This window comes from Nyctereutes procyonoides, unplaced genomic scaffold (assembly GCF_905146905.1).
Source record: "Nyctereutes procyonoides isolate TBG_1078 unplaced genomic scaffold, NYPRO_anot_genome, whole genome shotgun sequence".
In the NCBI taxonomy this organism is placed as follows: Eukaryota; Metazoa; Chordata; class Mammalia; order Carnivora; family Canidae; genus Nyctereutes; species Nyctereutes procyonoides.
Genome location: NW_026575043.1, coordinates 3,381,665 through 3,405,580, shown reverse-complemented (window position 1 = coordinate 3,405,580; position 23,916 = coordinate 3,381,665). Strand labels below are relative to the sequence as shown.

The window sequence follows — 23,916 nt, the reverse complement described above, 5'->3', positions numbered from 1 at the left end:
GAGAGTGATGGTACTATAAATTATTATTAATTTGTCTTCTGGATTAAAACTAAACATTATACTCGCCCTTTGCTATCCTAGTATAGGTCAAAATCTTCCTCTTAAAAATATCGAAAAATGATCAAGTAGATTGTTCTTTCTGGAAGGGAAATTCTAGATGCCCAATGAGATACATTCTGTCTACACAGCACAAAGTGGTTTTTCAGCTTTAATGACCTGGTGTGTCTACCAATGAGGATCAAACACTCTAGATTATCATCAGATCCCTCCCTCATTCCAGGGTGGACACATACTATAGAATCATCACCCTCCCAGTCAGCCAGGTTCATCCACATCTCAGGCTCCCCAGAAGCCAGCCCCCAGGATAGCGTAGAACATACTGAGTGTGTCCAATATCCCACTAGCACTGGTGCCTGGGTGGCTCAGTAGGGTTAAGCATCTTCCTTCGAGTCAGATCATGATCTCAGGGTCACAGGATTTTGAGCACCACATTGGGCTCCCTGCTCAGCGAGGAGTCTCCTTCTCCCTCTCTGTGCTGTCTCTTAAATAAATAAAATCTTAAAAAAAAAAAAAAAAAAAAACCATCCTACCAGCACCTGCATTTTTGGTTTCACTTTCTTTTCTCCATTTTACATGCTAGGACCAGTCACTATGTTTTTTTTCCTTCCTCTCTAACTCTTTATTCTTCTGGTAGTTGAAATAGTCATTTCAATTTGACTCAGCCAATACCTTTTCCTTCTCTAAAACCTCTTCTGAAAGCTACTAAATCACAAACATCTTTGTTCAACATCACAGCTGTTTGGCAAACAATCAATAGGCAAAATTTAGCCATCCAAAAATAAATGAGAAGTTGAATAAGCTGACGCTTGCCAAGCACAATAAACCATGTGAGGGAGAGTTAACTGGAGAAACCACATCTCTGATACATATGCTGACTTGAGTAAGTGTAGGGACTTCCATCAAGGAGGGAGGGCAATTCTATCACATTTTGTTTCTCTATTTTAGTCATAACAACTACACATTTCTTCTATTTAAAAACTTTTTTTTTTTTTTTTTTTTTTTTTGCCACACATACAGTGGGCATGGTTATACTTTTAGTCCTCATGTCCTATGAAAGATATACTTGAGTGTGTCTTATACTATTCCTAAAAAGACTTGGCTGGCTGCTCATAAAGATATTAGATAAGCATTTAAAATGTTTTATTTGTTAGTGGGCCCCTTTGGCTTTGGCCTAATCTAAATAGGTCACTCTGAGGTTACACTCGGAGGCTATTAACTGGGGGGGGGGGTGGACTCGTAGTTAAAACAGCCTACATAGCTTTAGTGCAATATGCTATTTTAGTTTATGCCCCTGAAATGACACCATCTTTTTGGCAGCAGTCAAAGAAAGCTTCCTAGATATCTATGGGAAGGGAATGTTTTGCAATAATCCAAGACATAGGTCGCAGAGGCATGAATTACTGTGGGGAGGTCTGTGTCTGCTCCATAACCTGTGACAAATAAAATAGAGAAAACAACTTTCAAGTAAAGCATTTATCCAGGACTCCAAAGGTTGAAACCTGATCTAAGCAATCTTGGCAAATCACAAAAGCAGAGTGACCAATTGTTTTCAACTCAGGAAACTAGGGCAACCTTTTCTTGTCCATTTTCCAATCCTATAACTTGGGTCTACTTGAGAACTCTAGATATAGATTTTTGGAGAAAGGTTCAACATAGCTAATTATATTTATATGATATATACATATTATATAAATTATTATACTAATTATTATATTTATATGATATGAGTGTGGCATAGTCAAATAAAAAGCTCCAACCTAACCAAGATGCATATATTTTTATGTTCTATCTCTTTTAAAAAATATTTTATTTATTTATTTGAGAGTGAGCATGAATGGGGGGAGGGGCAGAGGGATAAGCAGACTCCTTGCTGAGTGTAGAGCCTGATTTAGGCTTGACCCCAGGACCTCAAGATCATGACCTGACTCAAAGACAGCTGCTTAACCAACTGAACCACCGAGGCCCCCCTTGTTTTCTCTCTTAACATTTTTTCCATAGAGGATGTGACTTAACTTTTAGGATTTATTGGTTTTGTACCTATTGTTAATCTCTTCATCCTTTCTTCTTTCTTTTAATTTTGGAAAGGGCAAATATAATTCAGGAAACAATGTCAAAATACACCAGATTAGAATAGAATGCATAATTGTTTGCGTATTGAAAAATATTTACCTTGGCTTCATAAGCAGTATAGACAGAAAGTGAGCATCTATTTTACGTAGAGTTCTTCGGTTTTCTTTCTTTGACAAATCTTTTGCAGTTTTCTTACTCTCCTCAACTGAACTTCCTTTTTTAAGGGGAAACGTGCTAATTTACTTGGTGTGGAGAAATGAGAGAGGTTTGGTTCAAAGCGAGTGGTATTTTTTTCCTGAGTATCTACTGGTCTAAGGGCACTACTGGTTGATTGCTCTCCCGTTAGCCAGTTCATCCACATCTTGGAGGGTTTCCTCCTTTGGGGAGGTTAAAACAGCTTGCATAGAAGCAATGATGCCAGGACAGGAGAAGTGTTCTCATGCTTTGCTGCACTATATCAGCTCCAGAGAACATTTGAAGGTCCGGCAAAAGTTTTGCCATTTCCTGTGGCCTTTCCAGAAGCAAGGTCTTACAAAGCTCGCGAGTGTCCGGGGAATATAGGAGCCTGAGAAATACTCTGCACTCAGAACTTGTGGTGTATTATTATCCTAACCGTTGCACTTGACAGCAGATCACTGAGCAGGGCTGAAAATGGGGCAGTGAGTTGTGGCTGCTTTACTGTGTGCCAAGGAGTCATTTTCAGCTGCTGAACCAGCGACCTACCGCCACCTGGGGAACTGTTTCCTCCCGCAAACTGACCCTGCTCTGTTCCTGAAGGCTGGCGATGGGCCTTCGGTGCACATGACACTCTTTTGTTTTATTATTCTGATCACCAGCATAATTGTTATAGTTATCCTTACTATTATTGTCCAAACCTGAGGTGCTCTGTGTGTGTGTGTGTGTGTGTGTGTGAGAGAGAGAGACAGAGAGACAGAGAGTGAGAGATAGAAAGAGAGAAAGAGACAGAGAGAGAGGGGAAAAGAGAGAGGATGGAGAGCAGGGGAATAAATATTGGGGTTTCTGGACAGTAGGTGGATGGCTGCTTCTCTCTCTCACTAACCATTTGCAACTCTCCCCTAGAACAAATACAGAGTTACACACCAGTGCTTCTTAGTGAACCATAACATTTTCTTTAACCACAGAAAACAATTGCTGAAACAAACAGGATCTCAGAAAGGCAGTTAAAAAATACTGTGAGCATGACTCATTTTTTTTCTCCCCAAATCTTTATGGGGTCCATAAATCTAAATGAACTTATATATACTTTTTTAAGCAAATGGATCTAAATTCTAAATTTGTGTTCCCTTAGGGGGAAAGGGTTCTTTAAAAATGTATCCCTTGCAAGGAAATATGGTTGCCTTAGTAAAAAGCTCCTGGGCATTTTCCTTCCATTATGTTAGAGAAAATGCATTGTACCAAAAGCTTTCTGCTTTCCTAGGCATGGTAAGGGAGCCAAAAGCATGCATGAAACATAGAGCAAGCATGAATTCCTCTGGGTAGATCTATGCCACTCTGCAGAGAAGATTAAGTAATAGAATGCTGGAATTTTAAAAAATAAAATCTTATAGATTTGTGTAATCAACCCTCTTGTTTTAGATGAAAGGTGAAGCCCAAGGAGATGACATGACTTGCCCAGACTCTACACCCATATAATGGCAGGGGCTGTGCTCTGATCCAGCTGCTAGCAACTCGTCTGATGCATTTTCATCATATCGTACCTCTAATCAGTTTTTAACGAAGCTGAAGTTCTGTAAATAAGTCCTATTTTGAATATACTAGGTTAACCCAATCTGTAAAAAAATTCGTGGGCATCACTTTCTACTCCATAAACCCATTTTTGTTACTACGTAGTAGGAATTGGTATTGATAGAGTGCTTACTATGTTATAGGCACCATTCTAAGCCCTTCCCGGTAACAACATTTAATCTTCACACTGCCTGTGAGGTTTATACTCCATTTTATAAGTCAGCAAACTGAGGCACAGAATGATGAAGGAACCTGCTCACAATCACAGAGTGATTTGAGTGGCAAAGCCCAAGCAGTGTTGACTCTACTGCTGAAGCTCTTGACTGTCTACCCCTAACAGCACTTACTTCAATGAAGCACCAGCCAGACAAGTGCTCACAGAAAAGGGCAAACAGGAGCCATAACTCAGAGAACCAGATAAAAATACACTGGATATTGGACTTATCAGAATTCTTTCTCTCATCTTTGGGGATTAAGTTAAATGAGAAATTCAGTCCAGAAAGGATAAAGCATGGCACGTGTGGAGTGTGATGCAAATATTATGAATCCATTGTGAAGACAATCTGTACAGCCCAACGGGTATTACTGTCCCACTTCAGCGCTGAGAGAACAGAGCAAGTTAAGTAACTTGTATAAGTCACAAAAGTAGTTCCAGGCAGACAAGAATTTGAATCTGAATCTTGTCTGCCTCCCAACTTGACTCTTCACCATATCTAGTGAGATTGAAATAGTCACCTTAATGATCAGGAAATGCTCATGGGAGAGATCCTAGAATTTACCCAGCCCTGCTTTTCTGAGGTCTTACCTCTTCCTGGGGGTGAGGTCACACATCAAACATAGTGTGGAGCATTGGACTATAGATAGCGCTCTTTAGCACCATAGTCAGGCAGCAAAAGAATCCCTTTGGGGGAAAGAAAGGTGGTCTGGGTATTTTAGAGGTTGGGTGAAGAATCACCAGATTGTCTAATCTAGGCTTACCTTCCTAGCTGTGAACATTTTTTAAGTCCTGAGGGGTTAAGTATCTAAGGTCAAACTTCAAGTGGCTCTAAATACCTGTCATCAAGGTCAAGCGACAGATTGAGAATTTGGCAAACACCCATGAAGCTCAAGTAGGTATTCTTAAAACCGATCAGTTATGATAAAACTTCACATTATGAAGTTTTGAAATATTTCTGAGGCCAGAACAAAATAATATAAAGACAGTGGAACATTGGTCATGGTTATACCCTAGATGGTTAGGTTGTGAAGGCATCTTATCATGCTATACTCTGTAATTTTTCTTCACTGGATTTGTATTATTTGAGTAGTCACTCAATTTAACTATTGCTCATTAAAAAAAATTACTTGATTGAGTTTTCAAAAACTTACTAGCTATGGTTTCTTGTGGAAATCAACCAAACTGATGAGGTCCCTGAGTCCAGATTACCATTTACTTAGACAACTTCAAGTTCTAGAAAAGCTCTCTTGCTTATGGTCCCATTTCATTGACAGCATTTGCACAAGACATCTGTAGATTACTAGATTAGCCACTGAAAATCACAACCCTACAGCCAAACCCTACCCTATAGATCTGCTTGTGCAAAATAAGGGAGAACCACATGGTGCCAGTGGGTATCAGAAGCTAGCATCCCAGCCGGAAGAAACAGAGAGGGCCTGGACATTGGGGTGCCAAACATATCCAAGGAAGACAAAAAATCCAAAGGGAAAGGGAGAAGGGGAGAGGCAGCTAGTGCAGATGAAAGCAATATGGTATCATAGAGAACCATCCCTGGTCTGTTTGTCCAGCTGCTACCCCAGCAGCTCTGCTGTGTGCCAAGCACCATGGCAGGCTTCCCTTAATGTGATAGAAAAGAGAGCACCAAAGAGGGACAAGGGGAATAATTTTGCACTAATTTCCTACCCTAAACTAAACATTTGTCTAGTCATGACTTTAAAAAAAAGATATTTGGAGGAACCATTCATTCCTTTGTCTCCCACTTTGCCTTCTAGTCCTTGGGGCTAGATTGATACCCACAACCACTGGGTGCTTTCAAGGTACCCAAGCTGGGCACAAGTTTCAAAGCTAAGTAAAGTAGACCAGAATGGTTCCTGCCAGAAAGATATTTACCTTCACCAAAAATATCATCCTCTTCCTCGCCCAGGAGCTCCTCCGGGTCCAGATACTGCATGTTGGAGAGGGCAGTCAGAGGGTGACAGCAGAGGTGCTGCAGTTCCCCACTGACAACAGTGCTCCCCGGGCAATTTCCTCTCCCCAGGGCCTCAGGTTGCAAAAGCCCTCAGGAAGGCAGCTTCCTCATCTGCATCTGCCCTCGGAAAGCAGCTTCATTCATACGAATAGGCTTTTGGAGAGTGCATTTCATGTGGGGTGATTCTCACCCCTGAGAAGAAAGAATTTTGGGGGTGAAAGGGGCTGCAGATCTGGCTGGACCTGAACAAAGATACCACTTAAAGTCTGAGTGCAATGAATTCTTTCAAGGCCACAACTTTCATATTTTCTTAAAGAGGAAGGCGGGCTTTTAACTTTCTTATGAATTTGAACAGGATGGGTAATGTTGAAAGAGGGTGGGGGTGGTGGTTCACATTTCTCTTATCTTGGTTTTACTTCAACGATAATTTCTTCAAAAGCACAGCAAGCCACTATGCTGCACCAAAGAGGCATTTGGGGTGGGGTGGGGTGGGGACTGAGCTTCTATTTCACCCTGTAATAGTGGCCTTCTTTTTGCAAACATACTGCATTTGAGGATGCAGCTTTACCAATGTTTAAACAGAGTCTAGCGCATGTGTTGGTTCTTATTGGCTTAGTTAATCTATGGTTAAGCCGTAGATAACTTGTTTGGGTCAAACAGCTTCCATTTTGCAATTTGGACTCCATCTGGGTCTTTGGACTATCACCAAAGTGGGAAGAAGAAAATGTGTAATGCCAAAAGCAGCTCCTCCCAGAGGGAGGAGTCACCAACCAGGGAATTTCCACAGTAGCATGGGGACTGGCATCCCCATAGGGAATGACCCAAAGTGCTCTAAGCTCCAGATAGCTGTTCAAACACCAATCTCTGAGTGATACTGCAGCTTCATCTGGGGGTTTCCCAGAGCCCTCGGTTGTGTTGTAAAGACCTCTCAGGTGGTCAGAAGCTTCGAAAAGGCAAATAGTGATAATGGTGAAGAGCTGTTAGCTTCCAGTGTTGACTTCTGGCAACTGTATTAGTAGGTTTTTTGAAAATATATTTTTAATGGGCTTTATCTTTTAGAGCAGTTTTAGGTTCACAGCAAAATTCAGAGGAAGTAACAGTTTTCCCGTATACTCCCTGCCTGTACACACATATAGCTTCTCCCGTTAGCGCAGCCCCAATCCCAGCATCCACCATCAGAGAGGTGTATTTATGACTAATGAACCTACGCTGGCACATCGCAACCACTCAGAGCTCAGAGTTTACCTTAGGGTTTGCCCTGCGTGTTGTGCACTCTGTGGATTTTGACAAATGGTCAATGACATGTATCCACCATTACGGTATTATACGAAGCAGTTTTGCTGCCCTAAAAACCCTCTGTGCTCTCTCGTCTTCCCTCCCTCCCACCCACTCCCTAGCAATGCTAATCTTTGAAACTGTCTCCATAGTTTTGCCTTTTGCAGAATGTCATATAGTTGGAATAATACAGAATATAGACTTTTCAGATGGGTTTCTTTCACTTAGTAAGATGCATTTACATGTCTTCTACATTTTTTCCTGGACTTTTAGGTCATTTCTTTTTAGTATTGAATAATATTCCACTGTTTGTAGGGACCACAGTTTCTCTATCCATTCACCCACTGTAGGATATCTCAGTTGCTTCCAGTTTGGGCAATTACAAATCAACCTGCCAGAAACATCTATGCACAGGCATTTGGGTGGACATAATTTTCAATTCCATTGGGTCAGTACCAGGAAGCACAACTGCTGGTTGGTCTGATAAGAATATGTTAAGTTTTGTAGGAAGCTGCCAAATTGTCTTCGAAAGTGGCTGTGCCATTTGCATTCCCACCAGCAATGAATGAGAGTTCCTGTCGTCAGCCCAAGAAGAGGAACTGTCCAGCCCCAAAGGCCAATAGTACCTCTCTTCCACTTGAGAAATATGGAGGGGCAGACAGATGGAGCTGACACCTCCTCTAGCTGTACTGCATCTCCCTTCTTTCTGACCCTCTACCACCATCCCCCACCCTGATTCCCACTCAAATGACTTTTCTGGTCAAGGGTTGTACTTATTACTTCAATTAAATGAATACAAAATGGATCTGAATTGTAAGATTCAGCCACTATGGAATACAGTATGGGGATTCTTCAAAAAATTAAAAATAGAATTACCATATGATGTATCAATCCCAATTCTGGGTATAGATCCAGAAGAATTGAAAACTGAATCTTGAATTGATACTTGCTCTGCTATGTTCACTGCAGCATTATTCATGATAGGCAAGATGTGGTAGCAAGCTAAATGTCCACCGGCAGATGAATGGATAAAGTATGATATCTATCTATCTATCTATCTATCTATCTATCTATCTATCATCTATTTCTCCAGTCACATGCTACAACATGGATGAACCTTGAAGACATGATTCTAAATGATATAAGCCAATTGTAAAAAGACAAATACTGCATGATTCCTTTGTGATGTATCTAAAGTAATCAAATTTGTAGAAACAAAAAAAATGTGGTTGCCAGGTGCCAAGGGGAGGGGGAATGGGAGCTGCTGTTTGATGGGTATAGAGTCTCAGTCATGCAAATAAGAAAGATCCAGATATCTACTGCAAAACAATGTGCACCCAGTCAACAGAGCTTAAAAATTGTTAAATTATTATGAGGGAAACTTACGTTATCTGTTTTTATCACACACACACACACACACACACACACACACACACACACACACACTAGGCCCAAATGCAGGAAATCTGGGTTCACACTGGCTGGGAGGAACAGAGGGTATCAGTTTTGACTGTTACTACACTTCATATCCATTGTCCCCATGCCCTTTACACTTCATAGCTCAATCATGGACATGCTATTCCCTCACAGATGAAGCAACGGGACTCTGAGAGCTTAAATACCTCTCCTAAGAGCACATAGCTGGCAAGTGGCCCATTTGACTAGCGCCAGAGCTCACCCCGTTACCTCTTATCTAAATAGCTTTATGGGTGACTGCAGATGATCTGGGTCACCACAGCATCCCACTGGCTCCTGGGATCTGTACCACTTCCATCTCCTCCCATCTCAGAGTCACCAGGTACCATGTTAACCCTGGGGCTCCCAGCCTTTCCATACCAGCAAGTTAGCATGATACCTCTAGGCCTATTTTTTTTCTTTCTTTTTTAAAAAAATTATTTGACAGAGAGAGAGAGAAAGAGAAAACATAAGCAGGGGGGATTTGCAAGCAAAGGGAGAGGAAGAAGTAGGCCCCCTCAGAGCAGAACCCTGAGATCATGATCCAAGTTGAGGGCAGACGCTTAACAAACTGAGCCACCCAGGTGCCCCTCTATGCCTATTTTTTTTATATATTCCTGTTATGAGCTTAATTGTGTCTCCCCCCATCCTACCTCATTTCAAATGTTGAGGTTCTAACCCCAGCACCTGAGAATGTGATGTTGTTTGGAATTAGGGTCATTGCAGATGTAACTGATTATGAACAGGGTGGGCCTTTAATTCCAATATGAAATTATAGAAATTATAGAAAGGGGAATTTGCACAGAGATACACACACACAGGAAGAACACCATGTGAAGATGAAGGCAGAAATCTTAAAGCCAAGGAATGCCAAAGACTGTCAACAAACCACAGAAGCAATGGAAGAGGCATGAAACATATTCCCCTCACCTCCTTCAGAAGGAACCAACCCTGCTGACACCTTAGACTTCTAGCCTCAAGAACTTAGAGACGACAAATTTTGGTTATTGAAGGCATCCAGTTTAGGGTCCTTTGTTATAGCAGCCTTAACAAACTAATACACTTCCTCATTTGGTCTGTTGTGAGGATTACATAAGATAATTCCTGTAAAGGAACTGACAGCACAGGGCACACTAAATGCACCCAGTCATAATTCTCCAACTTAAATCTTCCAAAGGGCAGCTTGGGGCCATTTCTCTAATCGAAGCATCAGTAGGTATAGGGAATGAGCAGTCAATGCTCTATACAAAATCTCAACAACTGTTGGTAAGTTCCCTTCAGTCTTGTCTTTTCCCATTTAGGTATTCTAAAAACACAGCTAACAGTCTCAAAAAAAACCAAACCACTAATGCCAGTGAGAACACTTTGAGAACAAGAAATATAGAAAATATGGTCCCTTCTCTCCAAAATTCACACTCATTTTACAGAGATAAGGTGTATACACATGATGTGTTAGCTAAGCTAGTAAACTAGAAGCTACTAGCTAGCTACTAGAAAACTAGTAAACTACAGAGGCAAGTAACAATATGAAAAAATTTCAACAGCACAGTGTTTGGGCACCTGGATGTCTCAGTCGGTTAAGCATTTGGCTCTTGATTTTAGCTCAGGTCATGATCTCAGGGTCCTGGGATTAAGCCCCATGTTGGGCTCTATGCTCAGAGTGGGGGATGGGGTCTATTTGAGATTCTCTCTCTCCCTCTGCCCCTCCTCTGCCTCTCTAAAATAAATTTAAAGGGATCCCTGGGTGGCGCAGCAGTTTGGCGCCTGCCTTTGGCTCAGGGCGCGATCCTGGAGACCCGGGATCGAGTCCCACGTCGGGCTCCCGGTGCATGGAGCCTGCTTCTCCCTCTGCCTGTGTCTCTGCCTCTCTCTATCTCTCTCTCTGTGACTATCATAAATAAAAAAATTAAAAAAAATAAATAAAAATAAAATAAAATAAATTTAAAAATCTAAAAAAAGAAAAAACAGTGTTGACTAAAATAGCTCAAAAATATAAATAGTATTATTCTATTTATATAAATGCCAAAAGTAGACAAAGTGGAGAAAATATATAATTAACAGCTAACACTTCTATAATGCCAGGCATAGTTCTAAGTACATTGATTCATTTAATTCTCACCTCAGCCCTGTGAAATTGGTATTATTATCTTCATTTTACTTTCAGGCCCAAGAAGTAAAATGACCCACCCAGGTTCATGCATCTTGTGGTGGAGCCAAGATCTGACTCAAGCTCCAGCTTTACCCTCAGCATATTACATGTCTCTCATACGTGTAAAACACAAGGCAGGGCAGAGCTATTTGCAGCTCCCCTGCTGTAAATACTCCAAACCTTTCCTTCCAAGGCTCCCTTCCCTCACTTTGTCTTCCCAACTTAGGATACATCCACTCATCTTTCAGAGCTTGATCTAAGGGCTACTACCTTCACGAAGCCTTCTCTGACATCCCAGGTGGAAATGCTTGTCCTACTCTCTAGGTCCACCTATCTGTGTACCCATTTCACCCCTGCCCTTCCCTCCTCAAGGGCAGAGTATGTTTCTCCTTAAGCTTTGTATCTCTAGTCTCCTAGGACATTGCCAGAAAGTCATTGATCAATTTGCATTTTTTAAATGAGTAACAATGATGAAATGAATAGCAGAAAGCTCAAGTGTGAATTGAATATAAGAGGGCAAAAATCTTTACTTGGGACTTTATCCTAGAATCTATAGGGGAGAAAAGAAAACCCTTTTCCTCTATCCTTTTAGGTCTTTAACTGGGACCTGTGACTTAAATGGACACAAGACAGATTAACAGGAGGAAGGGCGTACACATTTTATTAACATTTCTACATGTAGAGGGGCTTCGCAGAAAAGAAGTCAAAATTCTAGAAAAGTGGTTGACTCATTTTAACGAAGAGCAATAAGCTGTGGATCTTGAGACTATGCACAAAAAAAGGGAAAGTCTGGGCTTCTAGAGGCGGTAAAGTTGGGGGAGGTGACTAGAATGTTTGTGATCAATAAGGACTGTTTAACATCTGTTATGTGCACTCATCTCACTGTCTCCGAAGATAACAGTGGTTTCAGTGATGAAGAGTCATTCTTCTCCTCATGGTGGGAGAGAACAAACCTTTGCAAAAGGGGAATGCTTGCCCTGCTTTTAGGCAGGAAGAGAGAGGGCAGAGAGCTCTCCTGTGTCTGCTGTTCCTCAATTGCCATCAGCTAAAAATAACCCTAATGCCAATGTGGCATATTTTTGGGTGGCCTATTCCAAGCCTCTTCAAATCTGCACTAGAATACAAAGACCAAGGCTAGGGAAACTCCTTGCACACAGCTAGGCAGCCAGTGAGGGGGAGTTAAAGGGGTGTAGGTTATAGGGAGTAGTTTGACTAACTCCTAAGAAGGGAGTGTGGAATGGAACCAAAGGGTTCCATTCAGTGACTCCCTTCTTTTTTCAGTGACTGAGGCAAACAACTCTGATTATCGGATCTGAGGTAGAGAACAAAAGTAAGGATGGGCCAGTATGAGCCAAGTATTTCCTGCAAAGACTGTGGCAATCTGGGCTAAGTCTAACAACAGAAGGTCAAAGGCACAGGAACTTGGCAAAGCTTTTGTACTACTCCGAATAGTTGGTACACATTTTGTGCTATCTTAGGTGTTCATATTTCAAAGACATGCAAGTCCTAGTCCATGCTTTGAGGAACTTTACTCACCAGCTCCTGTGGTCATTCATTCGTTCATTCATTCATTCATTCATTCATTCCATTACTCATCCATCCATCTATCCATTTGAAAAACAATTGTAAATGTCTACTATATTCTAGCACAGTGATTAACATTTAAGTAAATGTATAAGTGACTGGGCAAATGTTGTGCTGAACATATAAAACCCAACACAATATTATTATTTTGTGGTATGATAATTTAGTTTATAATGATCCACTGTTTATTTATTAATTTTAAACACTGTTTGCAGGGCTCACTCTTTTGAAAAAGAAATTTCCATCTGTGAAGTGCTTAAAGGAGGAAACTATACTAGTGGGGTCATGGCATTGTCCAAGGTGGGCTTTCCTTCCAATAGAGGAAGAGCTTCACAGTCTTTCTCTGTCTCTACTTCTGGAGAATTTCCCAGTCCCTATAGAAAATGTTTTTGATTTTTAGATAAAAAAATTCAGAGCAGGGAAACGAATCTGAAATAATTAGGGGTAAAATGTCCATAAACAGAAAGGAGAACCAAGTAGGAGAGAGGAACTGAAACTGTGAGGAGTGGCTGGAATCAAAAAAGAAAAAGAAGGTGAAAAAAACCCACAGAGCCAGAAATAATCTCATCTGTGGGTACCTTTGTCTGTAAAAATGCATTTAAAATGCATCTAACTGCTAAATGCCATGACCAAGGAGCTGGGATTAATGGAGCACCTTTTTTTTTTTGTTTTTAAAGATTTTATTTATTTATTGATAGAATGAGAGAGCACAAGCAAAGGGAGTAGCAGAGGGAGAAGCAGAAGCAGGCTCCTCACCTAGCAGGGAACCTGATGTGGGGCTCAATCCCAGAACCCTGAGATCATGACCTGAGCTGAAGGTAGACGTTTAACCGAATGAACCACCGAGGTGCCCCAGGAACATGGCTTTTCATGATGTTCTTGTTCTCAGGTTGCCCAGAGGAGATACCCAACTTGCAGGATGACAACCCAGAGGCTTTGGAACTCTTCCTACACACATCCCCCAATTTTAGGTGTATCTCTCAGTTGAAGGAATACAGTTGGGGCCATTTATGGCAGATGCTGGGAAGCCTGTAGAAGCCCTGGCTGGTTCTCTTCAGTAGGACTCAGGACAATGAGGATAATTGCCCAGTGACTGCATCAGCTCACTCTGCTCTGGAAGGAGGGAGAAGAGGTCAGCAAAAATGGTCTCTCTGGCAAGACTCACACTGGGTATGGTTTGCAAGGAATAGCCTTGGGCTAAGAGTCTGACTGCTAGGAATAGTTAACCCGCAACTAGTAACTTTTTAAATGGCATAAAAGGCACTGGTTCTGGGATTTGACTAGAACTGAATTTCAATCCTAGCTTTGCTACATCAGCCCTTTGTCTGAAGCTATTGAATTTGTGCAAAATGGAATAATAATCTGAAGTTCAGTCCTCTCTCTTCAAACTTCCCAAATTAAAACACAATCTTTATCAATAGCTTGTCTAACTATACAAACACAACTTCAAGATTCAGTCCCTGGCCCGTACCCTCTATCTCAACCAGAGTTATAATCTCAACCAGAATTGTGATAGAATGATCGAAAAATACTTTTGAGTACAAAAATACATTACATTATAAGAAAAGAAATTGTCCCACTCTTGGGCCAAAGTAAAACTTTGGTGTAGTGGAATCGGTATCACCTTCTGCGATGTGATTGAACCTATCTGCCTAACTTACAGTCTTAGAGTGAGCCTAATGATCTTACACTAGAAAGTCTTTAAAAACAGATCCTAATATATTAATGATCATCTAAATACCTTTTCTTTCCTCTATTAAATATCTTACTACTTACAGAGTAGTTATGGTAGCTCTCTCAGGGGTGTTTCTCTTGTGACAAGTATAAAATGAAACGTTGACAATTTATCTGAAAAGTTGCCTTAACAATAAGGATAAAATTCCGCTGGGATGGGGGCAAGAAAATGGAAATATGAATTCAGCAAGCAAAAGGAAAAATATAAAACATTTCCAAATCTCAAAGAATATAATCATTTACTTTTTTTATGTGGCTGATGGAGATATATATTATATTTATATCATATATCCTTTGTAAATTTTAAAACTTATGACAAAAAAACGTATGCAAGGGTACATAGTTTTCCAAAATTTACTTTGGGTTTCAGAAACCTAGACAGTTAAAGACCAATGATGCAGACCCTGCATTAAGCAGAGCAGGATCAGAGCAGGCCCTATAGACCAGGGACCAGGATCAGGGGACCCTGGAAAAGCATTTGCATTTGGCAGTTGGGGGCCCATGGTGGCTGGATATGGCAGAGGGAAGCCCTGGTATCTCCATCCCTTTGCATGTACTAACTCTGTGCGTTGTGACCTGTTTTTCTCCTGACCTGTTTCTTCTTCTTAGCCTCAAAATTTCTTCTTTGTGGAGATGGCAACAAAAAGAAGGATTCGAAATTTGGGATTTGTTATGTTCTGATTTGGGCCAAATGTTTTTGAAAACTCTTCCCACCATGGCTTCTTTTTAATATATATGTCTCAGTGACTTCTGATTTCACAGAGGACAGAAAAATAACTTGGGTAAAAAAAGACTTCTCAATGACTCCATTCAAAAAAAAAAAAAAGATAGAAAGTGTTACCGATCCATCTCTCACAGCCACTAACTCAAGAAATGAAACGGGTGAGCCCTGATCCTCTGCCCTGGCCAACAGTTCCTTCCCAGGGAATCCCAAGGGGGCTGACAAATCTAAAGCATAGCTCCTGGCTAGGTTTGCCAACACTGTTGCAGAACAAACTCAGAAAAACTTGTATAAAAACTCAATAACTCAGTGGAGGGTTTGGAAAAGAGAATGGAAGAGATTAATTTCAGGTACCAGCAGCTGAGGGAGTTGGCTGACTTAAGCCTTAATAACCAACTTCTCTGCCAGCAAGACAGATACTTAGAGTCTTATAGGGAGAGGTTGTGTGTGCAACATATAGGGATATGTGCAAGAGAACAGGCACAGAGCATGTAGTCAAGGGTGGGGATCCATATGTGTTCAGCGCATGATCATGGGCAGAGAAGGGGACAGGTGGGGTGTGGTCTTCTAGGCATTTTGTTGCTATCAGGGTTTTTCTGGTCTGGCTCTGGTGGTTGGGAATATCCCAGTCATTGCAAAACACCTTTATTCATGCCTCAAGAAGGTGTGATAAGAAATAAGCACAATGGATTTTAATTAGAGCATTGGTCTTATCTGCTTTTGGTTTTAATTGTTGGTGGTCTATGGTTGAGTAAGAGGGCTTGTTAACAGAGAGAAAAAAAAAAACATGAGGGAAGGGCAGGATGTTTTTCTTTTGTAAGGAAAATACAACCAGGCTGCATCTGAGGTTTTGTGTGTGTGTGTGTGTGTGTGTGACGTTAGGGGGTTTACTGCTTGTCTTGTCTGTGTTGTAGGGTTCCATGGGAGAATATCCAGAGACATTCCTGGATTTGAAATTTCAGCCCTCCAGGAAATTCAGAAACTCGGCTCTGGGTGCTGTTTGAACACTGCAGGGTAGAGATGAGCCCTGGACAAACCCTTAACATGCTGAAACTCTCATCCCCAGGTTCCCAGCCCACCTTGGATGAGCTTCCAACCTGCTTTGTCTGGCACCTAGGGAGACCTCCCTGCATGGAGCCCATTTGGATGGAGCAAATGGAGAATTCTAGACTAAGACATCTCCAGTCCTCCTTCCTTTTCCGGCAGGCTCCTTCCTCCTTTGTTTGGAAGTATAAATTGCAACAATCAGTGAAAACAAGAACCTAGAGAAAAAAAAAAAAAAAGACAATGCATGTGTTCTACGCACTGAGTTAGGTCCCAATCCTGCCCCAGAGGGCTTAATGTGCCATCTTTCTCTGACTCTGGCTCTCCAGTATTCCCAGCCTATCATTAACAACAGTGGTATTTAAGCTTTTACCTCTGAAGAACCAGAATGGCAAAAGCTGCCTTCTTCCCTGAAAAGTGTGGCCAGAGCACACTCCACCAAGCTGGTGAAGAAAGAGGATGATTCAACTCTGACTTTTTGTCATCCAGTGTGCAGTGTGAACTGCGGTGAAAAAGGGAACAATGTTTTCTTCTCTTCCCTCTGAGAGGAGAGAGGAGAGTAGCCACAGGAGAGGGGGAAGGAGGGAGGGGGAGAGAAGGGGGAAGGGAAGGAAGGAGGGGGAGAGGGAGTGAAGGAAGGGCAGAAAGAGGAGAGAGGAAGGAAAAAACCAAGGAGCATAAACACAAAGTGGGTTGTTATACTATATGTTGGCAAGTTGAATTTAAATGAATGAATGAATGAATGAATGAATGCAAAATAAAGGCAAAGTCAGCAGGTGTGGAGAAGGCCGAGGAGGAGGAGCTCACCCCGCTTCTTTCTCCTGTGATTGTGCCTGGAAGCTTGTAATTATTAAGCAGTCCGCATACTTCAAAAAAAAAAAAAGAAAGAAAGAAAGAAAAATCTCCCCCTTGAAGTGTGAGTTCAGGTTGCCCCTGGAGAGGCTCTTACTAGCCATGGGTCTTGACTTTGAGGCCCCAGGGTTCCCCTTCCCTCTGCTTCCTCACGCTCTGATCTCTGTCAGCTGAGGGTGTGAAAAATAATCTTTGTTTCATCTCTGCACACCCGTATCAGGCCATCTTCCTTACCTCCTCAAAACAAGACGCTTCCTTTCCTTTCCTGGAACTCTATCTGGTGTGGCAGCGAGCTGCCGAGCGCCGCCCATCCTCTCGGAGACCACAGCCCAGCGAACCTGGGGACCACGACTCATAAACAAGGGGGCAGACCAGAGTGTGTTGGGGCCACCGGGGAGGAGGAAAGAAAACCAGAAGAAAACCGTCCTGCAGCTTCAGGTGGAGGTGAGCAGAAAGCCACCAAGCCTCCAAAAAACCAGCATCACCCCCCCACCCAACTCAAACCTCGTGAAACTGTCCTGAGGTTAAAAGCTTTAAAAGTTGTTTCTACTGTGGATTTTAGAGACTCTCTCCGTTCCTGGGGGCACTCAAGAGTTGCAAACCCTAATCCTCACAGGTCCGGCATTAGGGTATGGCGGGGGGCAGGGGGCGTGCAGGGGGCGATTGTGCCCAGCCCTTGGCCTGGAGGTGTCTCTGTGTTTCTTAGGGTGGCCTGAGGTCACGTTTTGTGGAATGCTTGGCTCCGACTGGCTTTCTGGGGACTCTCAGCTCAGCCTGTAAATAAACTAGCAAATTTGGAGGAAATGGGGCAGGGGTAAGTGAAGGTGAGTGGTAGGTGGGCCTCTTCCAGCATGGACTTGGCAGAAGGCAAATGCACCATACAGGTCGACTTCCCATCTCCCATCTCCCAGTATCATGGAAGCCTGTGGTTATGATGGGGCAGGAGTATCACTAACCACCAGGAAGTGACAGGCCCCCAGACCGCAGAAGCTGGATAGCAAGAATTCAGGAGGGCAGGATTTTTCCCTTTTCCTTCATGGAAAGGCCCCAGGGTACACGATGGAAAGGGCAGGGGGTACGGCTGGACATATGTCAGAATAATAGAGGAGCTATTTTCTTATAAAATTGCATCCAGTGTTTTAACGAAGTACAGAAATGGGGAGGTATCAAATGTTGTGTGTGGGTGGATGGAGGGATAGAGGGAGCTGAGAGGGGAAGGGGCAGGTTAGGCTCTGCCCTTGCTCCTCTACCACCATGTGACCTCATGTAAAACCAGCAAATGCACCAGCTGCTCACCACACCCATGGGGTGGGCAGTTATTTATAGAGTGTAGAAATGTCCCTAGTGCTGAGCAGAGCTCCCCAAGTTCCTGGAATAGCACCTGCCAGTGTTTCTCTCACTGGACAGCTCCTAATAAAAGTTAGGCAAAAATAACCAATATTGATTATAGATTTTAGCTTACAGCAATAATTCTGTTCAGTTCCTCTTTGGACCAGAGAACTCTGTGAGGTGAGAGACTTGGTGATACCAGTCTTTAAAGCAAGGTTCCTTTTCTTTTCCTCCTCCCTCCCTCCTTCACCTCAGGAAGGTCTGGGTCCTGCGTTGGCTCTTGCACCCACCTAGGATCTCATGGTTTACTTCACCATGAGAATATTAATGACAACAAAGACACATTTCTCCAAAGAGATTTGGGAATGTGTGTCACTTGTTCTTCAGAGATCCTTCTGAGGTAAGAAAGGAAGGGCAGTGTGATTGTCCTCATTTTCTTGATGAGGGGATGAAGGGCGAAACACTAGATAAGCAGGAGTAGGACATTTGAGATGTGGCTGAGTCGCTGGAGCAAGCGCTTTGCAAGAGCAGGTGAGTCAAGATTGTGGATATCGTGCCAGGGAGGTTCTTATGTGGATGACGGAAGCGCTCCAGATAAATGAAAGGAAAATGTATTCATGTTAAAAATAAAAAAAAGCCCCAAAGTGCAGATATCTAACAGGCAAAGGGGCAAAGGACTGGGTGAGGAGGGTTTGCTGCACTGGCACTAATCTTTCAAATCTCTTATTTTCTATGAACTCGGCAGCCTCCCAGAACACAGTCCAGGCATACAACTCAAAGCTGCAAGATCTAGGTCATATTTTGTAGCTTTTCAGCCTGTCTCTCCTACTCAACATTGAGCTCTGTTTGAAGGCAAAGGTCACGCGTGATCTTTGCATATTTGTTTCAGGTCTGATGGGAACCAGCGCTTCATAGACTTTTCTAAATGAATGAGTAACTGAGTCCCTGCAGTGATCTCTCCTGTCCTAGATGATCAGAGGCTGTAGAAGGTTCCTATCAGCATGGAAGTAGGGGAATATAACTGGAGAGAGCATGGGTCTTCACTGGACCTGGGGTGTTAGGAGGTTAGGAGCACTGTTTCGCCCTATAAGCTTTCTCCCATCTCCTACTTACGTGTGGAAAAACCGCTAACCCACAGGGCCTGACAGTGGTTTACGGTTTAGGAAGGGTTTGTGTTATTTTCCAAGTAGGCACACCCCAGGCCACGGAGAGAGACAAATAGACATTTTCTCATGTAAATCATCTAATTCGTAAGATTTACAATTGAATAGGTGTCCCTACAAGATGCCAACAACCAGAATGTGAGGGGCCTCAAATTTTTATTGATATAGGTAAGACTTCATCAGAGAATCCCCTTGAAAGCTGTTTAGTAAGGAATTCCAAAACAAGGTGTTTATAATGTTTCTCCGTCACTTTGTCCCAGGCTTCCACTCCTAGCACTTTCTCTAATTTCTCTCCTTTTTTTAATGCACTAAAAGAAAACTATATAAAAGACTTAAGAGAAACACTTAAACCTGGTATAAGGGAAATTTCATGGGAGAGGATATTATGAAGATTAGATGAGAAAAAGAAGTTCAGACCTGGCTTCTTGGATGATTTTCACTAAGCCCAAGTCCACAGAACACAGTGTTAGTAGTAATATTTAGTTCTCTTTTCTTTATACTCCCTGGAGTAAGATGGTGTATGGGAACGGAACTTGTGGTAAAGAAAACCTTGCCACAGAAGGACTCCACCCTTGCTTACCTTCCTCTGGAGCTAGTGTCAATATGTAGTGAATGGTAAACTTGGGCCTTCCTGTATTCTGCACTGTGTGTTGCTACACCATCTCCAGTGGAATGAACCAGAATGCAAAATCTATGACTTTTGAAATGTGATGAAGCAACATACAATTCAGAAATAGGGTGACCACATTTTCTGTACTATGTTGCACTCTTTTGCACAACATGTGAGAACACAACATGAAAAACCTATGAAAGAAGGAAATAGAACAATTGAGGTTGTTGTCTGGGTAGGCTATGTAGAGTAAAGGCAGAACCCTAATACCCCACCTAGCCAACATTCTCTCGTGGCTACTATTCCTGTCTCTAAGCCTACACCACTCCCCTCTATTCCATTATTCTCTCTCATCTTCTATCTGTCCATCCATCCATCCATCCAATTATCTATCCATCCATCCATCCTCATCCGTCTATCCATCCATTTATCCACCTGACTATCCATCTATCCATCCATTTATCCATCCATCCACCTACCCACCATTTATTGGGCACCTTGTCATTCTAGCTGCTGAGAATACAGACATCAGTGCCAAACCAGTAAATGTTAAACCACCGGTTTGTTAATTTTCATAGTGCAAATACCCCTGTCTACCACAGCTGATTTCAAGCTACCATCATTAAATCACTGAACACGAAATTGGGAAGAGATACTCAGGAGCATACAATTATACAGTGTTTCCAACTCACAGGTATAATAGATGTCAGGAACCTCAAGTACACAGATAATTTGCTAAATGTGGTACTTTGGAAGTGACTAGTTCTGAGTATTATTAAGTTTGCTGTCAATATGATTTATTTAACTGCACATTCATAGATTTTCACTTTAGATATTGGCTGTTTTAACAATCAGCTCACAACATTTCTGAAAATTTAACAAATGGCTCTTGTGAGCAGATATGAGTTGGTTCCAGCACACCCTTGGACAGAGACAAATAATGTATGCTGTCTGCTTTATGAAAATTTTTACCTACAAATAAGACATATACATACGTAAATAAGCAGTAGTCCTCCAATTGATGTGATAGTGCAATAGGGAAAGTGCTGGGCATAGAATTAGCAGGGAAGTAGGGTGCCTGGGTGGATCAGTTAGTTAAGCATCTGACTCTTGATTTTGGCAGAGGTCATGATATCAGGGTCACAGGACAGCCCTGTATCAGGCTCTACATTGGAGCCTACTTAAGATTCTCTCTTCTTCTGCAGCCCCTCCTCACTCACGTGTGTGCATTCTCTCTCTCTCTCTCTTTCTCTCTCTCTCAAAAACAAAAAAAACAAAAACAAGAATTATTTTGGAAACCCTTCAAAATAAAGTCACCTTGAGGACAAGGTGGTGACTTGGACTCAACACAAGCACCTAAGAACACAGAGCAAGGTTGGTTTGAGCTCAGCATGTGGCCCTTTCCAAGTCAAAAACAGTTTTTCTTTGTAGTCAGTGTTTTCACACCCAGACACCCTAGGACAACTGTCATCCTTGGCGGGATGCTGACTGCAAAAGGGTCAACTCTAACTTGGGAGCTTAAGCCCAAGTATCCCAGAAGGGCAAGTGGGACTGGGCTGAACAAAGACTGCTCGGTGCAACAGAGTCACACCTGTCAAACTGTGCAGGCTCAGTCTTCTGACATCTCATAGCAACAAAATGAATAGCAGACATTGGATTATTAACATTTTCCAAGTTCCACAGTTCCTGGAAATCAATAACAAAACTTATGCCCTTTGTAATGAGAAAGCCACTAAGATTTTTTTGGACACAGATTTTTTTGGTGGCTGGCAAGAATTTGAGGGAGGCTCTCCTAATGTGGCATATGTGGACTTGAACAAATAGCAAAGAAAAAAAAAGAAAAAAAAAGAATTAAGAGTTATGACCATTTGGGGGCACTTGGGTGGTTTAGTCTGTTGAGCATCTGCCTTTGGCTCAGGTCATGATCTCAGGGTCCTGGGATCAAGCCCCATGATGGGCTCCCTGCTCAGTGGGGAGCCAGCTTCTCCTTCTCCCTATCCTGTCAGTCATGCTCTTGCATGTCTTGTCATGTCCTTGCTCTCTATCTCAGACAAATGGATAAAGCCTAAAAAAACAAAAAGAGTTATGACCATTTGTATTCTGACTTGTAGAGAAGATCTTAGGGGACAGACTCTGCCACATATGTGTATATGTGCTAAGAGAAAAAGATGTTGGTCAAAATATTAACAAGAGGTATTGTCAGATGATAATTTTGTGTGCATATGCAAAACCTGAGATCTAAGCTAGATGATAAATTTTGGAAGGAGGATTAACTTTTAGAGATTTGCTTGCATGGTTTAATAATTTCATATATTTTACTGTTAAAAAGTTAATCAATGAACAATATCTGCCAATTGCAAAAAAAGGTAAGTTAAAGAAAGAAACAAAAAAATCCAACCATAATTCAAAGAGCCAGAAATAACTGCTATTAATATTTTGGTGTTTAACCTCTAGACCTTCTGCTAGGCATGATGTATGTTCTTTGACCCTTTCATCAGCCTTGGGGGAATCTGACTCCTGACCTGTCCTTCTGAGTTCTCAGTGGTGGGAAGGGGGTGCAGAAGGCTGTTACACTGTTATTAAGTTAGGTTTTTTCAGCCTGATTCACAGATTTTTTTTAACCCAACTCAATTAGCCCTCAATTTTCATTCCCCACAACTATGTTGTAGCTGAAATCATTCTCTCTGTAGCTTACCTCCCACTTCAGAGAAAATACAGACCACCATATGTAATTTTTTGACTTCTGTAGGGACCATGGGCAGGCTAACTTGACATGGGCCACTTTCGCATGAACATTAAGTTAAAAGCAATCCTAACCCAGCAGAATCAGAAAAATCTCTTTACCTCTTTCTCAATTGTCTGCTTTCCAGAGAAGAGAGCTATTAACAAAGATTCCTCTCTACCTAAGAAACTTCTGTACATAACAGGGCACTTGTGTTTTCCAAACACCTCATCTTCCTGCTAACAATCCTTCTCCCCCTTGGTATCCTCAGAACATTACCCCTCTTTTTAGCTCATATAAGCCTTATTGGCTGTTTTTGGAATTTCCATATCTGTGTGCATTCTCCGTACATATGCTATTAAATTTGATTTTCTCCTGTTAATTTGTCTCATGTCAATTTGATTCTTAATCCACCTGGAAGGACCTCAAAGGGTAGAGGAAATTCTTCCTCCCCAACTCTTCCTTCCCTTCCACCTCTAAATCTGTACCCATCCTTTCTTCCCTCTGCTTCAGCTGAGAATCCACCTTTTACTCTGACCAAGGTCCATGCTATTTCTTTAAAACAAAAAAAATTCACATTTTTTTTCTGGCTTCACAGGTAATCATATCCTTATTGAAAAATTTAGAAATATAAGAAAACACACAATGGAGAAAATAAAGTCATATATCATTTGACAAGACTTTAAAAGATTTTAAATAGACAGTAACTGCTAACATTGTAAATTCTTTGTTTTTTCCATGCATGATTATATGTATGTGTACATTAAGTATTTTTTATACACTGGAAATTATTCTGTTATACTGTTTCATGCATCTCCCTTTCCTCTTACAATAGATCATGAATATTTTTTGCATGACAGCTACCCTTCTTTTTTTTTTTTTAATTGGGGGGGATGGCAACTGGGGCAGAGGGTGAAGGGGAGAAAGAATCTCAAGCAGGCTCCATGCCCGGCATAGAGTCCAACACAGGCCTTGATCTTATGACCCTTGAGATCATGACCTGAGCTGCAATCAAGAGTCAGACACTTAACCAACTAAGCCATCCAGGCTCCCCATGGCAAATATTCTACAATTACAATAAGACTTTAAAATAATTTTTGTAAGTTAAAAATCACTTTCATTGTTTTTTTTTCTTATCTTAAAAGCAGAGTGTACTATTGTAGAATAATTGGAAGATACAGTTAAAAGGAAGAAAAACCTAGATACCTATAATCCC

At 41.8% G+C, this 23,916-nt stretch overlaps 1 protein-coding gene across 3 annotated transcripts in view; it reads right to left on the bottom strand.

The window, feature by feature from the left end:
- The window catches only part of RIPOR2 (RHO family interacting cell polarization regulator 2), a 220,218-nt gene that overhangs the window by 109,489 nt on the left and 86,813 nt on the right, over nucleotides 1-23,916 (bottom strand). The window contains exon 1 of one of the 3 annotated variants that reach the window (XM_055323298.1): nucleotides 5,984-6,122. The exons of the other annotated variants lie outside the window; for them this stretch is intronic. Coding sequence (XP_055179273.1) covers nucleotides 5,984-6,044 — 61 coding nt within the window. The 5' untranslated portion in view covers nucleotides 6,045-6,122. Of the gene's footprint in view, nucleotides 1-5,983; nucleotides 6,123-23,916 lie in introns of those variants that run through there. 3 annotated transcript variants of the gene reach the window in all.